This window comes from Neodiprion virginianus, chromosome 7 (assembly GCF_021901495.1).
Source record: "Neodiprion virginianus isolate iyNeoVirg1 chromosome 7, iyNeoVirg1.1, whole genome shotgun sequence".
Taxonomy (NCBI): Eukaryota; Metazoa; Arthropoda; class Insecta; order Hymenoptera; family Diprionidae; genus Neodiprion; species Neodiprion virginianus.
The window spans coordinates 2,250,609-2,271,531 of NC_060883.1; the positions used below are offsets into that span (position 1 = coordinate 2,250,609).

A 20,923-nucleotide genomic window follows, 5' to 3' on the forward strand; every position below is an offset into this window, starting at 1 on the left:
CTCTTCAAGAAAAAATACTTCACTTCAACCCTCTTCGCGAATGCGTTAATGATTATTCTCCCCGTTTTCTTTTACACACATGCAAGTTAAACTTTGTCTCATTCAAGAATCGTCGAACGGTAGCTGATAATATTCATAGAAAACAGATCTCGTTGTTTGTCATTTTGATCCTTGATTTTCACGAAATCGGTCAAATCTTTCGATGATAAAACGAGGATAACCGTTCACAGATATACATATTTTCCACGCACGTGATGTTGGGGGGGAAAATACGAGAAAAAACAGGCGAGGGATAAACTGGAAAGGGGGCTCGGGTGGAATAGTAGCGAGGTAATAAATTCGCTGCATTAAAAAAAAAAGCCAGTGAAAAGGTAGAAAAAAATAAAGAAAGAGAGAGAAAATGAAGAAAAAAAAAAAATAAAAAAATCGAGCCGCTCTTATTCTGTACAAAAGACACGCGTGCTCGATGCATTGTGCATTGCGGAGGGACGCAAAGGAACCACATATGAGCACACATCGTACTAAGAGTAAAACCGTGGAACCGCAGGGTTCTCAACCTTTCTAGAATTTCTCGATTACGTCGCGAAGATAAGAGAGAGAGGGAAAAAAAAATCTTGATTTTTAAAAACCGCGTATCACAGAGAATAGAAAGAAAGATCAAGGCAACATTAACGGAGAAAGGAAAATGCGGAATTAGGTAGACGCGAAGAGTAGCTTACGGACGTTAGACGAAAAACCCAGACCACTAATACACCTGCGATAACAAGAGGCTGAACTTTCCGGCCCGAGGCTCTCAGACAAAGACCAGTTAGCGATACTTTTCTTTAAGGCTGAGGATACGCAGTAGTCGAAAGGGTTCGTTGGTTGGGAAGTTTCTCGGATACGCGATGCATCGTGAAATGATTTTTTTTTGTTTTTTGTTTTTCACTTTTCTTTCAATTCTTCTATCTCCTTCTCCATCTTCTTCTTTTACCCCCAACTCTCCTGGGCCTCCACCCACCTTCGCGGCACCGCGATGAAAGGAAATATTGTATACGCGTACCTAAGGAAAGGAAGGTAATTCTGCACATTTATAGTTTTCGTTGTTCGTATAGGTGGAGGCGACACATGCGCACACGTATACGAAACGCCTCGACTTCCGTTCGCAAAGAAAATAAGTCGACGCGTTTCTACATACTTCTTCTACCGTCGCTGTTACATATACGTATATTACGTACACACGGAAACTCGGCACGTCAGTCACTTACAACGTAGATGTAGAAGAATCTGGTCGCGTAAGCGTGGAGGTGTATATATATATACGAGTATAACCAGAATCTCGAGAATTTCTCGCCAGCTCCTTAATTAAAAACTCAGTGCACGGCACAATGGAGTGGCAACTCTTTGGGTACCGCTGCAACGCTGACTGGTGCACCAACCTCCTTCTCTCCGGATTGAGCCTCGGCTAGTATAACCGCCTACCATGCCTGCCTGCCGACCTACCCCGACCGGAAACCCTGTGCCACAGAAATTTCCCTTTACTTATAAACCAGCCCGCTTTACCCCAGGGTGAATCATTCCCTACCCTAATTAAACGTGAATTAATCATTACGGATGCAGCTCGCTCTTCGAAGCAGGCCGACGACTCTTCGCGGCGATAATCGTTCTTCTATTTATTTTTATTTCGTCCAGGTATTCGCGATTCGTGAACAAAACTTGACGATTTTCATTTGTCGATGTGGGGGCGACAAGTTCTAAGCAAGCGAGGTTTTCTCAATTCTGGCAAATGTGGCTTTGGTCGTTATTCTTTCAACGGGCGTATAACCGTAATATGTATTACGTACGGATGGATTAACGAAGAAGAGATGAATCGTTTAAAACGTGCGTAAGAAACATTCGAATAGGGTGTGTATAAGCGGGTATAAAAATCAGAATGACCGGGATTCGGAGCGTAAGAATATCGAAAATCGAAAACAAAGAAAGATCGAACTGGCGAAATTTCATCGAGCCAAAAATTCGCAGACCTGAAAATCTTCGATCGCTCAGAATTTCGATGTTTCAGATTTTTTAATTTTCTCATTTTCGCACACTCGGAACTTTTTCAAAGTTTGTTTCATTCGCATAATTTGTCAAATTCGAAATTTCAACCCCGCCCCTGGAAAACGAGTTCTAACACGAAAAAGTGGTAGAAAAAAAAAAAAACAATCTATATTTGTACAATTTTTTTCTGTTATTGGTCAAATATTAAAATCAACAGCAAAAAAAACTTGAGCCAGCCAAGTCAAAATTGAAATTCGAACAGACAAAGAAAAAGGGGATTCGACGTTGAGACCTTGAGGAAAACGCCGAAATAACATTCGTACGAAGTGGACAGCGCGGAGAGAGAGAGATGGAGGTTAAAGCGGAAGTGGAAATGAAAATGGGGTTTGACGGATCGCGCATTACAAATAGGCGGTGCGTTACGTCCGCGTTTAAACGGCGCACCCTGAGCTCAGCGACGCTGCAACGGGGTAAGCAGAGCTTACAAGGTACCCAACCCCACACGGCCGACGATCAGCATCGGCGCATGCAGCGAGTAGCGAGTAGCGAGTAGCGGTTGCACACAGAGAAAGGCAGACACACGGATTGGCAAGCGGCGGAGGTTGCGCCGCTCGGGGTAAACGGCAGTCACTTAATTAAAAATTACTTAATTACGTTCTTGGCACTAATTAGTGGGCGTTTGGTACCCTCTTGCCCGGCTAGGCAGACTGCTAGGCATCAACCCTCGCCTCCCACCCTTCCCAACCCCTTTTGCGCCATTTTTATCGCTCCCATACGCGAGGCTCGCGATGTTCCAGAGGCTACTTTCAATCGACCTGCGATCGATCGCGATTTATCGATACTTGCCTGCTCTTATTCACCGGCTCCCCCTAAGTTTCATCCGATTTGCACCGGATTCACGCTGTTGGCACGATCGTTGAACGTCCGATAATTCGTTCTTGCGAACTTGAACCCTGCTTTCGGACCATTTGATCTAATCTCAGAATTATTTTAAATCATGTCAATACCGATTGTGAACTGATTGTGATTGTGGTTTTTTCGAAAGATTTGAAACAGGTTTTAAGCGATTGAATGTTGATCGACGATTCAAATTCACCCTGTGCTGTATTATATTATGATGCGATTTTAAACGATTGTTAAAACGCGAGATTTTCCTCAATTTTACGAAATTACGATCCATCTCGAACGATTTCATATTATCGTTCTCCATTATGTCGTCTTCCGATTACGAAGCTTAGGAAACTATTTCGCGTGAAGAAAGTACCGACTAAAATATTTTCATATCGTCTTGTAAAATGACTCGATTAATTTCATTGCTAATCCTTTGAGCTCGAATAATCAAACCTAAACTTTTTCTGTCACAAAGAAATCGTGTAAAATATATGTTAGTCGCACATCGATTCGTCTTCCTGCGGTAAACCTTCCTACCGATTTAAGAAAAAGAAAAATTGCGGTAGTACTGATAATAATATCTAGGATAAAGAGAATAAGACAAGGTTCAGGACGCGGGGGGTAAGTACAGGTTTCGTCGCGGGGGTTGTGTTTCGGGTTGGTCGGATATCGGCGGCGGTGCAGCGAACGGAGTGCAGAGGCTGCAGACAATGCGAAGCGTGGCCGCGGGGCTATCATCTGTAGGAATAACGCGAGCCGTCGACGTCGTTGTCTGAAGGAAGGGATGAAGGGATGAAAGGGGATGAAGGGAGGAGGCCGAAACGACCTGTGTGCGTGGCGCGTATCTGCGGCTAAATACAGGCAAGAGATATACAGAGAGAAAAGGGAAGGAGAAAGAAAAGGAGGGAAAGGGAGGGAAAGCGGGGGGAGAGGGGGTGGCTTTACAGGGGGATGTAAGCATCGCCACTGCAAGGCTAATCCTGGGCTATGAGCCGCTACTTGCAGGCTAATATATACGGCGCAAAGCGTGCGGTACAGTCCCTGCCCCAAATATTATCCCACGGTACTTGTCGCAGTTTGGACAGGGTGGAAATTGATTTAGTTTTTTTATTTTAGATTTCTTTTTAATTTCGTTAGGGAGCGATCACCGTAGATCGAGAATATGTCGAATTTCCAGACTAATAATAAAATCTCACAAACATTTGGCCAGATCTGTAGAAAATATTTCAGTATAAGATTATGCCGAATTTTTAAAAATCTCTAGTCCAATTCAAAATTTCATCATTTTCCCGAATATTACGATTATTTGATGTTACTTTTGATTTTTTTCTTCTTCAACCGTTTCTCAGTCTTCCGCGTAATAGGACCATATCTTAGAAAGTGTTGAAAAAAAAAAAAAAAAACCAATTCTCATCAATTCTGATATTTAGTAGATTTCTCTGATTTACATATATTTTTACCACTAAATTTGCTCGTCGTAATATCCGTGAATATTTTCAACAAATTACATTTTCGAAGTAAATCCTCGACGTTTACGGCAACAAATCAAAAAACAATAAACAAATAAATCTCTATCGGCGTGCGAAGAGAGGGAGAAAAAGATGAAAAACAAACGGAGATCAGGCACGTGAGGACGAAAGGTCCATATGGAAGCGGCGGTAGGAAATGACGCGAATCGTGAGAGCGATAGAGACGGACGGACAGAACTCTGAAGAAAAAGTGAGAAAAAGGAGTGAGTGGAGAGCGAGAGAGAGAGAGAGAGAGGGGGGGGGGGGAGAGAAAGGGTATGCATGCGACGAGCATACCTGCGTAGAGAAGGCCCCGCATCGGTGGCGATCAGGAAAGAGCGATGGGGTAGAAGGGGGCGGTGGTCTGAGGGGGTGTAAGGGGGCGCGGGGTGAAGAGAGAGAGAAGAGAAGCGAGAGACCCGGGCAACCAACGCTGCGAAAAATGTGAAATGATAATGCTTTACTGTCCCGCCCTAATCGGCTTTGTATCCGTCGATGGTGCCGCGAGTCGGGGGCGGCGCCCCCACTTTTCCACCCCTCCCGACTTCACGGAGGATTTAATTTGCCGCCACCGGTGTATAAGCGTGGATACATGCATACATAATAACGTAATACATACACGTACGTGCGTATGTGCATACGTAGGGAAAAACAGAGGTGAAAATAGGGATGATGGAGGATGGGGGGTGGGGGGGAGGGGAGGGAAGTAAAAAAAAAAAAAAAAAAAAAGAAAAAAAATAACAGAAACGGGATAAAGGAAGAAAGAAGAAGAACGAAAAGAGGGCGGGGACGGGGAAGTAAAAATAAAAGAAAGAGAAGAGGAGAAAGGATGAAATTAAAAATAATACATGTATATGTATACGTATACGAAACGTGGGTACGGAGAGGATGATTAAAAAAAAAAGCAACAAGGAGAGAACGGTGAAAAACAGTTTATCAAAAAAGTTTATAACCTACCCGTCATCCAGCATCCTGGAACCAACATCTCAGTATTAAACCTTATATATTACCAACGCGCACCGTGTATTATACGCATATATGTGAACGTTCGTATTTTATTGACCAGGCACGCTAAACTATCTCGAATTTACCGCGATGAGAATATTACACGTGATATTTTTATTTAGATATCTGAGGGGTGGGGAGAAAGTCGAGCATGTTTTTTTTTCTCTTTTTTTTCTCTCTTCTTTCAATCATTGTGAGAAAAGAAAAAATACCAACCGGCAGCTTTGGATATTAAAACATAACTTTTCTAGTAATTTTTCCACTTTTCAAAAACAAAAGAATAACCAACCACTCGATATCGAGTGAACGTAAATTCATATTACTTTCCAGACTTAGGAATAGGCTTTTTCATTATTATTATTATTAACCATTTGCAAATATAAATTGACAACGTCTTGTTACATTCGGTCATTTTACACTATAATCGAACAGTGATTTACGGTTTCTGTGGTCACTGTTGGCCAATTTTTATTTCAACGTGGTCACACTTACAATCCAGAAAATTTTCTACGACAGCAGAAACACGTCCATCGTAGATTATCGTGAAACTGAGTAGATTATATAAAAAAAAAAAAAAAACGTTCCAACACAGTTCAAACGTGGACAACAACGTACACAAGGTTAGAAAAAAAATGTCCCAGCAGATCGAATAAAGTTTTTTCATTGACTTAACCATTTCTTAAATGCATTACTAAGTGATAAAAAAAAAACAAAAGTACAAATTACAAAATTTTGTCTCATTTTTACGAACATAAATATGACAAATAACATAAATTATATAGAAAACCCGCCGGGACGTTATGTTTAGTTAAATTATTTCCAACAGTGCGTACGTGTACATATATATTTGTATGATATAAAATTCCGCAGAGCATTTCGCCGGTTGAAATTCCGTGACATTTCGATACCGCCAGGGGAGTTTGAATTTTTATAAATCTCTGCCGTGTGCAGAGACGTCATCGAGTGACGGAAGTTCGCGTTCGGACGGTGAAAAAGAAAAAAAAAAAAAAAAGTGGGGGGTTAAAAATTTGGCAGTGGGAAAATTAGTGCGCCTCGGTCAATCCGTCGCTCGGGGGATGCGAACGAGACCTCCTGAATATTGGAGGAAGCTCGCGGAGCGCCACGGACACGTTTTCGATTTTGCGACCTCTCTCGCGGTGTCAAGTCAAAATTGAGGATGCCCGGCTCTCCCGCCTACCTGGACAACCTCTCCGCGTCGACGTTGCCGGGCGGGAAGTGGAGGAGAGGCGAGAAGGGGAGAGGAGAAGAGAGGAAAGGGTGGCACTGGCCATCCCGAATTGATTTCGTTTTGAAACCATCCCTCTTTCGCCCTCCTCCACCTCCTCCATCACCCTTCGCGTCCGATTCCTCTCTCTTCCTATTTCATCCGCGTTCTCGAAGCGAGTTTCCACCCCTCCGGCCGACTCGCTGTTGCCGCTGCAGACGCGCCGCGCGGGAAAATGCAGAATGGCAAAGTGCATTCGTTTACGTATATGATGGGTATTATGGTGCGCGCACACACAGACATACGCACACGTACAGGTGAATAAAGTGAAACGTGCATATTTTTTATCCGACACGTGAAATTATGCAGGTTGAAAGAGAGAGACAGAGAGAGAGAGAAAGAGAGAGAGAGAGAGAGAGAGAGAGACGACAACTTACACATGTATAAACGACGAATCTAACGGGAAACTCGATATACGCGGAATTAAATTTTCAAGCTTATCAGAACCGTTTCTACCATTCATTCAAATTGCTGGTTCCTTTTTTTTTCCTTCTTGCTTTTCATGCACTTGATCGTGATATACGCACACAGACGAGAGTGCAGGACGTAGTTTTTACCCTCGCAAACTCAAGACTTGTTAGGTATCTACGATCTGTGATGTACTTCTTTTTCATCTCTTTTTGTCGCCTGCTTAGAATCAGTCTTCTCTTATATTCCAGTACGGATTTTCAATTGAATATTTCATCACCTTGTTTACGAACAATCGCAAAGTGTCACTTGCTCGCTAACCCTGTTTTTCAATTTTTATTCCTTTTTCTTATTTTTGTTGTTGTTGTTTTTTTTTTTCTCGAGAAAGTAGAAAAAACCAGGAAAAAATTAATACCTTGGACCTAAAAAATTTATTATAAATCAAAAAACGATGTGTAATCTTTTTGATCTTCCGTCATTTAAATTGATGTACAAACTATTGTTGAATCGATTATTTTAAAACATATCAGCTGTGTGATTGAACACGGTGAAAAGGAGACGAAAAGAGTTAATCACAGATATGCAATTCAATGCCTGGTCGTGTCAGCGTCGTTTTAGTGACAAAAACGTCGATCCAAAGCTTCAAAGACTGTCGCGTGCCAGCAACGTAGAAATTTCTCTATCCACCCGCAAATTCTTCTCTCTGTTTCGTTTCACGTTTCGTTTCACAATGAAAGAAACGAGAAACAAAGAAGCAAAACCGGAATTCATTTTTCAAATCTTTATTAAACTCAATAATTTTTTGTCAAAAATATCTCGTTTCAGGTTCGGAGAATTCATTCACTCTAAATTTCGAAAATATTGTGTAAAATTTTTCTGACTGCGAGGTGAAAGATTTACAGACGCATTATTGATCCCCGAATATAAATTTGTTGTTAGAGTCGAGGCTCGTTTCGCGCAACGTACGGTGTTTCAATTTTTTTATTTCATTTCACTCTGTCGTATCGTATGCAAATCGCCCATATGCCAAGGAAGAACGATACCTAGCAGACACAATGCAGGGTAAAAAAGCAATCGGTTTAAGCATGCGGGCGTCGAAGTAGGAACATCGCGTGCTTATTACGTTCCGCATTACACTTCAGAGTGAACAGCAATATCTTACGTGTGGAATAAATACGGGCCACAATTAGGCCGCGATAAATCGAACGAAACGAAACGAAACGAAACGAAACGGTCGCGTCGCAAGAGAAATAAAACAAGACTCACCCGTCCGAATTTTGAAGAGATTTTTCAAGTCCGGAACTGCTTTCAAAAGATTTTCTCGAAACGTCTGTAACAGAAAGCGAGATACAAATATTAGAGAAATAGAATCGAGTTGGGAGACTAATTAGAAATTGACATGATTTTAACAGAGTTTAGAGAGAAATTTGAAATTTTATGGTCCTTCCGTGAAATTGATTCCAACAAAATTTTCATTCATCCGAACTGGTCGGTTTAAAAAATATTTTTACAGGAAACAAAACATTATTGTCGCCTTTGATCTGAAAAAAAAATGTATTTTAAAGGCTTAAGCCATGAATTTGGAATGCTTTCTTTACACTGACAGCTTTCCAAATCAAAGCTCTCCAGTTTTCATGAGTTTAACATTTTTAATCTCAATGTAACGATCAATTTCCCAGAACTATGTGAAATATTGAAAGTCAGAAATATCATAAAATGCAATTAAGCCGTGTTAAAGTGAAACCTTATACTTATATTAACCACCTGCAACACCTTAAAAGTAATTCTGAAACTATAAAACAGTGTTTTATTTTCTCAGTGTTTCACTAATCGCTGTCGTCAAAATTATTTTTTTCAAAGGGCATCGCCATTGTACAATCAAAATGAGACCGCGTTTATCACCATTTCATTTTTTATTTTTTCTTTGAACGTAACAAAAGGTAACAAGACAATAATATTTAAGGAAGTTATTATAGGTATACATTCGAGCATAACACAAAAAATTGTCATCAATGTCAACAACTATTAAAAAATGGCAACCAGATCGAATTAAGTGATGATTTTTTTTTTCAGATCCAAATTTTCACCAGTATTTAACATTTTTTGATACTAATTTTTTATATTATCCATACGTATATACCTAATAACTTCCTTAGATATCATCATCTCATGAGCTTTCCTTCCATCCAAAATAAAAAAAGAATAAAATGAAAATGACGGTGCTCTTTTTAGGGTCTTTAAAACGCCCGTCACCCCTTAATAAGTAGAAAAAGAAGCGGAAGTAATACAAGCAGAACGGTTATCTTTTAGATATAGAAAGTTCGAACCACCGATTCTGTAATAACGATGTTAGCGAACATCGCGGCCCGCAATCCTCGGGCCAACGATGAGCTTCGAGAGCCGGGCGAGAACAGTTGTCTAGTAAATCCTATTCACGATTACGCCATGGGTAATGGCTTGACGGCGGCGGGCCGAAACGGAGGGTGCGCGTCTCGTCGACCCCGGCACGTTTCCCCCAAACCCTAACCTACTGCCCCACTGTCGTAGCATAGGAGATTCGCGTCCCCAAAGTTTTACTACTTCACCGTATAATGTATCCTGCGGCGCAGTACGGCCGTCCGATTCACCCCCAAACCGGCAAACGCGCGGATAGATCAGATCTTGCGATGATCTCATACGGCGTTCCCCCAATCGTCCTTCATTTTTTTTAATTTTTTTTATCTGGTTCCTTCTTTCATTCTTTTCGCTAGTTTTTCTTTTTTTTTTTTTTTTTACCGTTCCAACTGCGAACACGATGCCGAACTGAGGGGGAACCTTGAGAATTACGGTTTCTCTGCCTCGGGGTGACTCAATAAACCAGTAATTTTTCCTCGCTTCGTCGGTTATAACCGAGAAACGAGATCGAGACGATTCAATACGACGATTGATAGAGAGTTTCAAAGGGTTGGGAAACTGGTTTTTTTCGTATTTCTTCTTCGGTACGTTCAGCGAATTGTTAATGATAAAAGTGTTTTTAATCCAAGGTAACAAAGGTTGAACAGATTCAGTCGCATTTCCGATGTTTTATCCTGATCGTTAGAGTAAAAGATCAGAATACAAAAACTCGGGCATATATATTGAAAGAACAAAAAAAAAGAAACACTCTTCAATTTTTAGATAAAAGAGAGAAGAACAAATATACCCAAAGACCGTGTGAAGAAGAGTCATGCAAATCACAATGAAATACTCAATGGTCAAAGATTTGGCGAACAGACGAATGAATACGTAAGATAAAGGGGGTTGGAAGAGGGGATGGCGCCGCGTGTTGTGGATATTGGACATAGTGTGCGACAAAGAAATATTGATTTTCGCTATCCCTCCGGGTTCTTCTCTCCTCTCCTTCTGGTCTCGTGACTGTCGGACGAGAAGCGAAAGAGGCGAGGGGGGGATGGAAAGGGATCCCGGCAGAGTTTTTCGACAAAGGATGTTTTCCGAGTCCCTAACCTAGGTAACCCTTGCTCGCCATGCTTCTCTCTCTCTCTCTCTCTCTCTCGTAAAACTCCGGGTTCCCCGGTTGGCTTACTCGCGTGCGTGTGGATGCTTTTTCCGTACGTAACCCACAGCCCACAGCAACGACTTTCTCTCTCTCTCTCTCTCTCTCTGTGTGTACTCAGCCGATGCACCGAGGACTTAACTACTTCATTGTCGTCCCACTGGGTATTAGGCTCACACGAACATCGTTCACCTTCTAGACACACGCAGGCGGAACTTGGTTGGGGTGAGTGAATGCACCGAACGAACACTGGTTGACCGACAGATGCGCAAAATTCGTTCCTCTTCAGGCTCCGCGCGTGTGGAAGATCGCTGAACGGGCGAATCTCAAAATTCTCACGAGTCGAACGATGAGAAGGTTGAGTCGAAGAAGATGGACAACTTTGGTAAAGAACGCTTGTCGATCTCGTTCACTTTATCGTCTCAATATCCAGTTTGCGCTGTTCTGTCGATCGTTACAGACATCGATGAGAAAGCGACTCCTATATAAGAAGAAACAAATCCTAGAGTCGCTTCAGACGATTTTACAAGATGAACCGTCAAGGTCTGTTCTGATACTTGGACTACTTTGCAGAAAAGGAGTCTAGAATACACTGACCAGTGATTCACTGAGGCAAATCTCAGATGCTTCGATAATTATTTTAAATCGATCTAGTGTCAGGGTTATTTTGTTGTTTTTCCTTTATCATCCTTGAAGTCTTTGATGTATAATACTTTGGTACAGCAGTCGTGAAAAAGGAAGTCAAGGGTTAGCAGAATCAATGAGAATCACAGCTAGTAGGTACCTACCACAAGTCCTTGAACGGAATTAATCATCGCTGTCGTTCCTTTTTGTCTCCGTCTGTTTGGTCTGGTGTTTGTTTCTTATTTTCTTCCTTTTTTCGACAGCAATCGTACGGCATGAGTCTCGACCTCGACACGAGGTTGATGGAGAGTGAGAAAGAGAGAGTGCGCATAGCGCGAACGGCAGATGTGCAGTTAACAATGAGCTCCTCTGGTAGCCGGGCGTAATACACAGAGAGAAACTCTAAGGGGGTTCGGTTCTCTTTCTCCCCCGAAGCCGGCGGGCTGGCAGCTCCCTTATTTCGTTAGTTCGGTGCCCTTCGCCGCACGCGCCAGACTCTTACAATGACGGGGGTCTCGGTTTGCCCCCGCGCCTGCATCTGGCGGGGTACGGAGACCATCCAGGGGGTGCGGAACGGCACGGAACTGAACCGAACGGGCAAGGAACGGAACGGAATGGAACCGAGCTAAGAGCGCGAGGGGCAGTTTCAAAGCTGAAACCTAGCGGAGGGGCAGCTGCTTTGAGCGGTTTCACTCTTCAGTGCCCCGCATCGCTGCCCTCCCCTCCAGTCTCGTCGCACTTGGGCGTCGTCCGAGGATTTTTTGCCTTCGTTATCTCTTCCTTTTTTCAATGCTGGATCGATTCGACGTACTGTCGGACAGGATGATGGACGCCGATCCGTCACCCGTGAATCTGACGCCGACGTCACCGCCCGACGAGAGTTCGAAAAAGACACCGGAGACCACCGGGGTGAAAATTCAGACGCCTAGAATATTTCCCAATTTTGAACAACCTTCTTTCGCAAGCCGATGAAAGCTCGTTTCAAACTCCTCAAGAAAGTGGCTCAAAGAGGCCACTCGAGTTGCCTTCAGAAGCTCGAGTACGAAATCACTTTTCCACTGTTTTCGGCGGTGGGGCAAACACTCCTTCCAGAAGACTCAGATACCCTGCCGAGGATCCTGATTTCCGTTCGCTGTTTCTTTCAGTTTTTAACGGCGAAGCGATCGCAACTTCCGAAACCGACTGTAAACGTCAGCCTCGCGAAAGAAAAATCTGAGCGACGACCGCTGGTGTTTCGGTAATTGCAAAAAAATTTTCGCAGTTTTCCTCGTTTGAATCGCGGATTCTGCACCTCCGGCGGTGCACGGCTACGTGGCTCCCTCGCAGTGCGTGTAACGAGTCTGAGTAGATGGCGTTAAAGTGTTAATTACTAATTAAGAAGAGGGCCGAGATGGGCGGGAGAGGAGAGGAGAGGAGAGGCCGCGCCGAGTGAGTCGAGTCGTGTCAACCCAACCGCGGGGGTGCATCAAGACTCCGCGCTCACCCTGCGACACCTTTTTTAACGCCCGTACTGAATAGAAGCTCACGCACCGGCTGGCAAACGGCAACTTTGGTCCCCGGAGCTCAGCCAACGACGAGCCACACAACTCGGTGCAATTAATTCTCCTTTATCCGAAGGCTGCACTTTCACACCTCGGAAGGCACGAGGTGCCATTTTTCCTTCTCCTTTTCCACCTCTATCTTCTTCTTCTTCTTCTTCTTCTTCTTCTTCTTCTTCACCATCTTCTTCGAACCACGTCTCGATGCACTTTGGCTGAGACCGGGACGTGAGCGTAAAAATTTATTGCACAATCGGTGGAATGTTCGAACTCGGAGAAGCGAAGACTTTGCCTTCGTCGAAACACCGTTCTCCATGATCTTCTTCTTGACCTTGTCTATCGAGTGAATTCGGTGTTTGGTGGTAGCCGCTTGTAGAACCGTATGGATCGAGCGAACGGGACCTGATCGTTTGGGAAAACGGGGTTGATTATCAGACTGCGCGATCTGGTGTACGGCCAATTAAGACGAGTCGAGGGGGTCGACGACGCAGCTCTCTTCAGCACTTACCGAGTGCAGGGTTGGGTGGTTCAACTGTGTTCCGGGGCGTCGGTCGGGTGTAGAGAGTAGAGCCGAGGAGGCGCTCGGCGGTATCTATAATTCTTATTCAACGATCCATCAACGCATTCAACATCGTTGGATCGCTGAGTATAGATGGGAGAGGAACGCGACTGCATCGCAGTCAGGCAGGCAGGCAGGCATCGTCGCGAAGTGCCTAATTAAAACAGACACCCGAAGAGAGAAAGAGAGAGAGAGAGGGATGGATTTATACACACACCTACGTCTGACAAAAAGGCAGAGTGCTAGAATTGCCACACTTCGTTCGCCAAGTGCGAGGAACGCCGGATTACAGAGGAGTCGCCGTATAAGTAGGATCCGGCCCCGTCAGGCTAACGGGGTAAGGGTAATTCATTATGATGTATTGTATAATTAGGACAATAATAAGCTCTCGACGGTCGCTCGAGGCTCCGCCTTACCCGCGACCCGGTTGGAGGAGGGTGTCGATTGTCAACGTCGTCTAATTACCCGTCCGAACGATGCGGCGTGAAATCGAAAAGGAGAAAAATAAAAAAATAAAATCCACCGGAATGTTCGCAAGACTTTGGAACCGTGAACCGGCTCTTCTTCTCCTAACAGGAAATACGATCTTGCCGCCAAATTTCCTTCCAATCATCCCCCCCCCCCCCCTTCGGATCAAGGTACAATGTCAAAGTTGCGAAGGACCGGAACGGCCTGACTCTTGAGCTGGTTCGTCTTACAACGTCTTTTATTCACCCCAAGATCGAGGAGCACCCCAGTAACGGCTATGCTAAGTGCCGCCACGTACCGAACCGGAACAATGTAGGACCTCCCTAAGACGCCCCGTAAGATTCTCGGTCCCCTCGGCACTCTATAAACCGGTGGGAAAACTTTCCCACAGTTAAAAATCAACGCCAAGAAATGGGTACACATAAAGGTGCGGTGTATAGACTCGGGGAACGCCATGAAGCCAACCGTTTTGGAATCAAACAGTCTGAACGAAAACCGTTGAAGTCTTGCGGAGTCGTCAAACGAGCGTCAGGGTAAACCTTGGAGTACCAAAGTAGTGGTGGTGTTATTTCTGGTTCCTTATTCTTAGTCATCCTCTTCTTCGTTGATTTTTTCTCACCGCAAAGAAGACCGCCGATCGATCATGAGGTTGAAGTTGGTATACCGTTACTTTAACTATGCACGTTTGGGAATATCGTTACTTCGCGATCTTAGGATTGTCTGCAATTCAATTGGCAAATCACAACAAAGACAACACTTTCATATTTTTACAAGCCAACTCCTTGGAAGTCGTTCTAAGATTGTACAACGATGATGCTTCGTTACGTTAACGTTACTAACTTCAACATCGTAGTCGAACTCGAGGTGTCCGGTAAAATTCCTTAACGTCGCTGAATAATCACCAAAGTCTTCCAAGTGCGCATCAAGTTCGCGTAAAATTGCCAAACTCCTGGAATGTCGACTGTCGATTTCGTCCGAGACGGCAAGACGGAGCGGCGAGTAAAGTCGGTTTTTCATCTCTTGTTTGCCTTTTACCAACCCCTTAAGAGGAGGAGCTTGATGACGTTCTTCGTTCCTCGTTGCACTCGGAACTTCCTACTGTATTTCATCTGAGGTTGTCCTGACGTGCGCGTCACAAGACTTTACACAGTAGGGTCACCTGCTGCTATCGCCCAGAGTTGCTAATTACCCGCCAATTAGCGACTTACGTTTGTTTAATTGCGTTAATTAATGAGCGTGAAACGCGGCCTCCACCCCTTGTCGCCTCCGCCCCCGCCCCCGCCGCCGTCACCACGGCAGTTATGTATGTAACTAAGTGCTTGATTTAATGCATCCTACCGTGGTGAAACGACGAAAGAAAAAAAGAAGAAAAAAGCGTCGCTCTAGATGCGGCGCTCATTGTGAAAGCTGCGCCTGCAATCTTGGACCCTCACTCGTTACATGTCTCTTAACCAAACCTACGCGTATATCCTTTGAAACGATACGTCAGCGAGTTTTCCTTGCGCGATCCCTCCACCTCTAAACTCTTTACAAATTCCGGGCAAGCATCTCGGTGGAGTCCAAGAGACGAGCAACGCCGTTTAAAAAAATCACCTTTTCCACCGTTTTCGGATCCTCTCTTTCATCGTTGGTTACAGAACCCTTCGCATCTAACCCAATTTCTTTTTTCTCACATTGTTTCAGGGAGTTCTACTACATTCAAATGGAAAAGTACGCAAGGCAGGCGGTAACGGAGGGCATCAAGAACGCCGACGACCTCCACGTCGGCGGAGACTCCGAAATCTATCGGGTCCTAAACCTCCACTACAACCGCAACAACCACATTGAGGTATGGGGTCCTCAGGTGCGCAAATACACCAACACGCACACCGCACACTTTATTATTATAATCATATCATTATTATTATTATTGTTGTTGTTGTTATTAATCTTATTATTTCTCAGTCTATTCTCATTTATATCGTCCCACAATCAAATCCGTTACGTTCCGTAAAGTTTGTTCATTTCCGACAATTCAAAATTTTTATTCTAAATGTAAAAAAGTTACGCGAAAATAGAATGCTTCTAAAGATGGTATCATCGTTAATTCGTTTCTTACGTTGTTCTGTTCTCTTGTTTCGTTTCTTGGTTTTTAGAGAAAAAGATAAAGGAAGAGAAAAAGTAGAGAAAAAACACATGAATGTTGTACGCTTTGCTAATATTATAGAATAATATAGAATTGCATGATAAAGTATCAACTTCAATTGTAGAATAATTTAACCGCATTTTTGCTAAATATTTTTGTAACAACGTATAAATATCCTTCGATCGTGAAACAGCGATGTAAGAAAACGAGAATTTCTTTTTTTTTTTTTTTTCTTTTTACCTTCGTAAGAATATTGAAAAGGATATTTATATAAATAATGACGATCGAGTCGCAGAGTGACTAACGATGAATTTTGCGCAAAATGGATAAATTCCAGGTGCCAGGAAACTTCAGGTTCGTCGTCGAACAGACGCTGAAGGAATTCTTCAAGGCGATCCAGGGTGGAAAGGACTCGGAACAGTCGTGGAAGAAGTCTATATACAAGGTGATCTCGAGGCTCGACGACCCGGTCCCGGAGTACTTCAAGAGCCCGAATTTCCTCGAGCAGCTCGAGTGAGGCGAGGCCCTAAACCCTGGCTGCAGGGCCTGTCGCGTTGGCGTTGAAGGTTGCGGCGAAGCGCCCCTAGGGTGCAGGACTCGCGCCGGCTCCTGATCTTCGATCCTCGATCCTAGATCCTCGATCCCGGAAGGGCGTCGCGGACGACGATTTTGAATCGTTACCGCGATTCGTCGGGCCGAGGTGGAGAACGAGAGGAGAAAGGAGGCGCCTAAGGTATCCCTAGTACATATCCAAATCGGCCAGACCAAAAACTATAACTACTATTACTACTAGTAAGGAATATGAATAATAACGACGATTGTAAAGACGAGGACGAAGACAACGGGGGGACGAGAAATTAAGATTAGGTCCCGCGAGGATCGTGATTAAATGAATTTCAAACAAAGAGATATAAGGGAGGGAGTTAATGATAAAACAAAATGATGGAAAAAAATAAATAAAATAAAAAATAATACATAAAAAGTTATACACATTATATACGTAATGATAAAACGCTAACGATAAAACATATACATACACACCCTACGCTAGTACTATTGAACAATATGCTAATAATAATATTACTATTACTAATAATACTAATTACTAATGCTAATACTAAACTTACTACTACTACTACCTAGTACTACTAATACCACTACTACTAATACTACTAATACTAATGATAATACTAATGCCAATACTACTATTGCCACTGCTATACCACCACCGCTACTAAGTACTAAATGCATATAAATGCTATGCCGCTAATCGTCATAAGCTGCACGTACCGAGTAATTAACGGTGGATAATGTACACGTGTAACAACACGTGTATGTATATAGTGTTACGCGCGATACATGATCGATCGAGATATAGGTATATATATATACATATATATGTATATATATATGTAGGATTGAAATACAAAAGTATCTATGCGCCACGTACCGTACTCTATGTATCGACGATCGCTACGACTTCACCGGACGTTCTAATTATTCAGGAAATACGATTGATGTGATCGATCGGAATAAAAAAACAAACAAACACAATACTGATTGAATTGAGGTAACGAACAAACGTACGAAAACTTACCGAAGAGATGGAGGAACAAGTCCGAGCAAGGGAATATTGTGGTTATTCAAGTGCGAGAGAGGGGGAGAGAAAGAGAGAGAGAGAGAGAATGAAAAAAAAAAGAACAGGAACTAGGATCATTGACGATATACCTTTTTTTCCTTTCTTTTTTTTTTTTTTCTTTTCAGTTTTAGCAGGGAGCGACGTGAGATAGAAAGACCAAAAACGAAACGAAAGGCTGCACCGGCAAAGGCAAAACCAAATTCTACGAGCAAAGAAAACATAGAAGAAGCAAAATAAAAAAATTAAAAAATCCAACGTGATAAGGATAGCGAAATAACCGGTTTTTTTTTTCTTTTTTTTTTTCTTTTTGCGTTTTATTGTTCCGCTTGCTCTATACATCAGCCGACAGGTTTTGAAACAATTCGGAGAAAAAGTTTTTTTCGTCATCTGACGATTTTTCGACTTTGGTTTTGACTTTGCTGGGCGCGAACGAAGGAAAGGGAAAATTTTCGTTGATTATAGAACTGTAAGAACAACGGATATCGAAAGAAGGAAAAAGAGAGAAAACTGAAGATAATGAAAATTTGATTGTTTTAAGTCTACTTTTTATTTTTTACGGTGCTAAAAAATCTAGTACCGACAACCGATCGACGTCAATTTTATTTCATGCCTCAGGGGCTCGTTCCATATGCTTATAGAAAACTAGTAATTTAACGATTTCAATTATTGTATTTCGTATGTTTAAGTCACTCGATACCGGTTCAACCTAACCTAATCTAACCAAACCTAAATCGCAATTCATAGAAAAATAAGAGGAAGTGGGAAAAAAAATAAACCGCCATGATCGCAGTCTGATTTAATCGCATGTGTATCTTCAATATATACATATATGTGTGTGTGTATATATATACAATATGTATATTATACATATATACAAACATGCATACGTAGAATGAAATAATTTAAAGTATAAAGATCGTGTATATTACGGTACAAAAAAAAAAAAAATGCAGACTAATGCAAAAACGTGACGATTATGTAAAGACGAAAACGAGAGATACGACCTTACCGACTGACATGCACCGCTATCGAGATGGAGATCATTGAGCGTCGATCATAGCGGCGTATCGGAGAATCGGAATCCGCTCGATCTTTGTACCGGAAATCGGTTCTTCGGAAAACCGCAATAATTCAAAAATGGGAGAAAGATTGGGATGAAATTATTTTGCCTCGATCTTTTGCTCTGTTGATAACAACGTCCTACGTTTTTCACGCGCATTGATCGATAGATCGCTTCATTCGCATCCTGGGTATGAAAATTCAACCTTGTATTGATATCGAAATAAGGTTAACGTAACAACGAATCGTCGCCGTCCGACCGGTGCAGTCAGTCAGTCAGTCAGTCAGTCAGAATTCTTATGAAAAATAAATAAATAAACAAATAAAATATCTCAATTGTAAATCTCGTTTTACACCCCGGCAGACGAGCACGCAATAAATTTTCCCTACTTTACACGTTATTGTAGAATTTTATCGGTTTTTGTTTTTCATACGTTTTTGAAAAACAAAAATGTTTACGATTTTTTTTCTCTTCCTTTTTTATTTTCGTTCGCCGGGTTGAATTGGCGAAATAACAATGAATCTATTTCGAAATCTTCCCGTTGATTCAACACTTTTGCTAATTTTTCACACCTTCTACGACAGATAGGAAAAAAGAAATTCAAAAACGGTTAAAATTAACACAAGAGCAAACATAGATTGTAAAAAATGATGGACGCAAAATTTTTCGGCACGATTTCGAGAAAAGACTAAGAAAAAAGTTTCCTATTATCATTATAAATAGGTGTTATACGCGTAATATCTGTTCACGAAAACTGTAAGAATATTGATCGATCGATCGTTAACTAAATTGACTAAATATTAGTAATAATAATAACAACAACAGTAAGGATAATGATTCTGAAAATTTTAAATTTAACGAAAATAAAAAAATACCTAACGAATAAGGGATGAGAAAAATTCAGCGATGTATGATTGAAGATAAAACTAGAACGATAATAGTTATAACGAATAAATCGGGCAGAAAATGGATGAAGGAATAACGCGTAGGTTTGTCGCGTATAACATTATCGTATGCTTAATAATTAAGGTGTAAATAATTTCCAAATGCAGAAACAATGTCACACGTATTATACAGTATCTTACATAATGGAATCAACGTCGAGAGTAACGAAAATTTATTCCATACTATCTTCTCTTCAATTTCGTTACTTCTACTTTTTTTTTTCTCCAATTTAATTTAAATTTCTTTGACCTCTTCTTTCTCAATTCCAAAATATAAGAATAATAAACTGAATAATGTAACGAGTACAGCGTCTGGAAAAATCACAAGCGAAACAATTTTCGTTATTCGCTTTTGCTATTTCACTTCAATCTTATATTCTTTTCCTCAATTCTCATATATTTCCTTGTCAAGTGTCTTGGATCAATCGTTCACTGGGAGGAAACTTGGCCCGACAGTATGAAAAAAAAAAACAAAACCAAATCCGTAACCAAAAAAAAAAAATACGAAAAATAATTAAACCGAAGTAATTAAGTCAGAACGAACAAAAATACACAATATTAGACACAAAGTTAACCATACGAGTATACCGGAACTATCTTATATATATTATACATACATACATAGTGAGTAGATAATGCCCTGCAAAGCGGAAAAGGGAATACCGAAAACAAAGAGGGATGAAAATTAATTTTAACCACGTTATGATATGCGTACATAATAATATTGATTAATAATCAATTAACCATTGGAACCACGTCTGATTGAACGTTGGTTCTCCTAGATGGTGTTTGAAGGAGAAACGCCTGTGTAGATAGAGAGTATTACACGTATGTAATATATAATACATATATGTGCATATATACAAACAAATACACAAACGCAAACATACACACACACACACACACACACACATTTATATGTATATTATATTAGAACTATAATATATTAGGATTAACAATTTTTTGACACTGTAATTATACTTTTTGTTCTGTCTCTACAACTCTCCACCTTTTCCTTCCCTTTCCACTTTCCTGATTTTCGTAGTTAATATAATTCATACCCAATTATTTCATTATCATTAACATTATTATTAGAATTATCAAGTTATCAAATAGTATTAACGTACGATCATGATACTAATTATTCTTATTATTATTGTAATCAGAATATATGTAATATATATATATATATATACATATATAAATTATTTAGTATACATATATATTATATATATACACACATATTATACGTACGTGTACTTTTAGTTGCATAATAGGTATTCTTTGTATTATTATTATTATTATTATTATTACCATT

At 41.5% G+C, this 20,923-nt stretch overlaps 1 protein-coding gene across 4 annotated transcripts in view; it reads left to right on the forward strand.

Moving 5' to 3' along the window:
- The window catches only part of LOC124308799 (homeobox protein prospero-like), a 31,136-nt gene extending 10,991 nt beyond the window's left edge, over positions 1-20,145 (forward strand). For 2 of the 4 annotated variants that reach the window (XM_046771891.1, XM_046771892.1), the window contains exons 4-5: positions 15,521-15,680; positions 16,300-20,145. In XM_046771891.1, coding sequence (XP_046627847.1) covers positions 15,521-15,680; positions 16,300-16,479 — 340 coding nt within the window. In that variant the 3' untranslated portion in view covers positions 16,480-20,145. The remainder of the gene's footprint in view (positions 1-15,520; positions 15,681-16,299) is intronic. The other 2 variants (XM_046771893.1, XM_046771894.1) reach the window with 1 other exon arrangement.
- Positions 20,146-20,923: the final 778 nt, after the last annotated feature.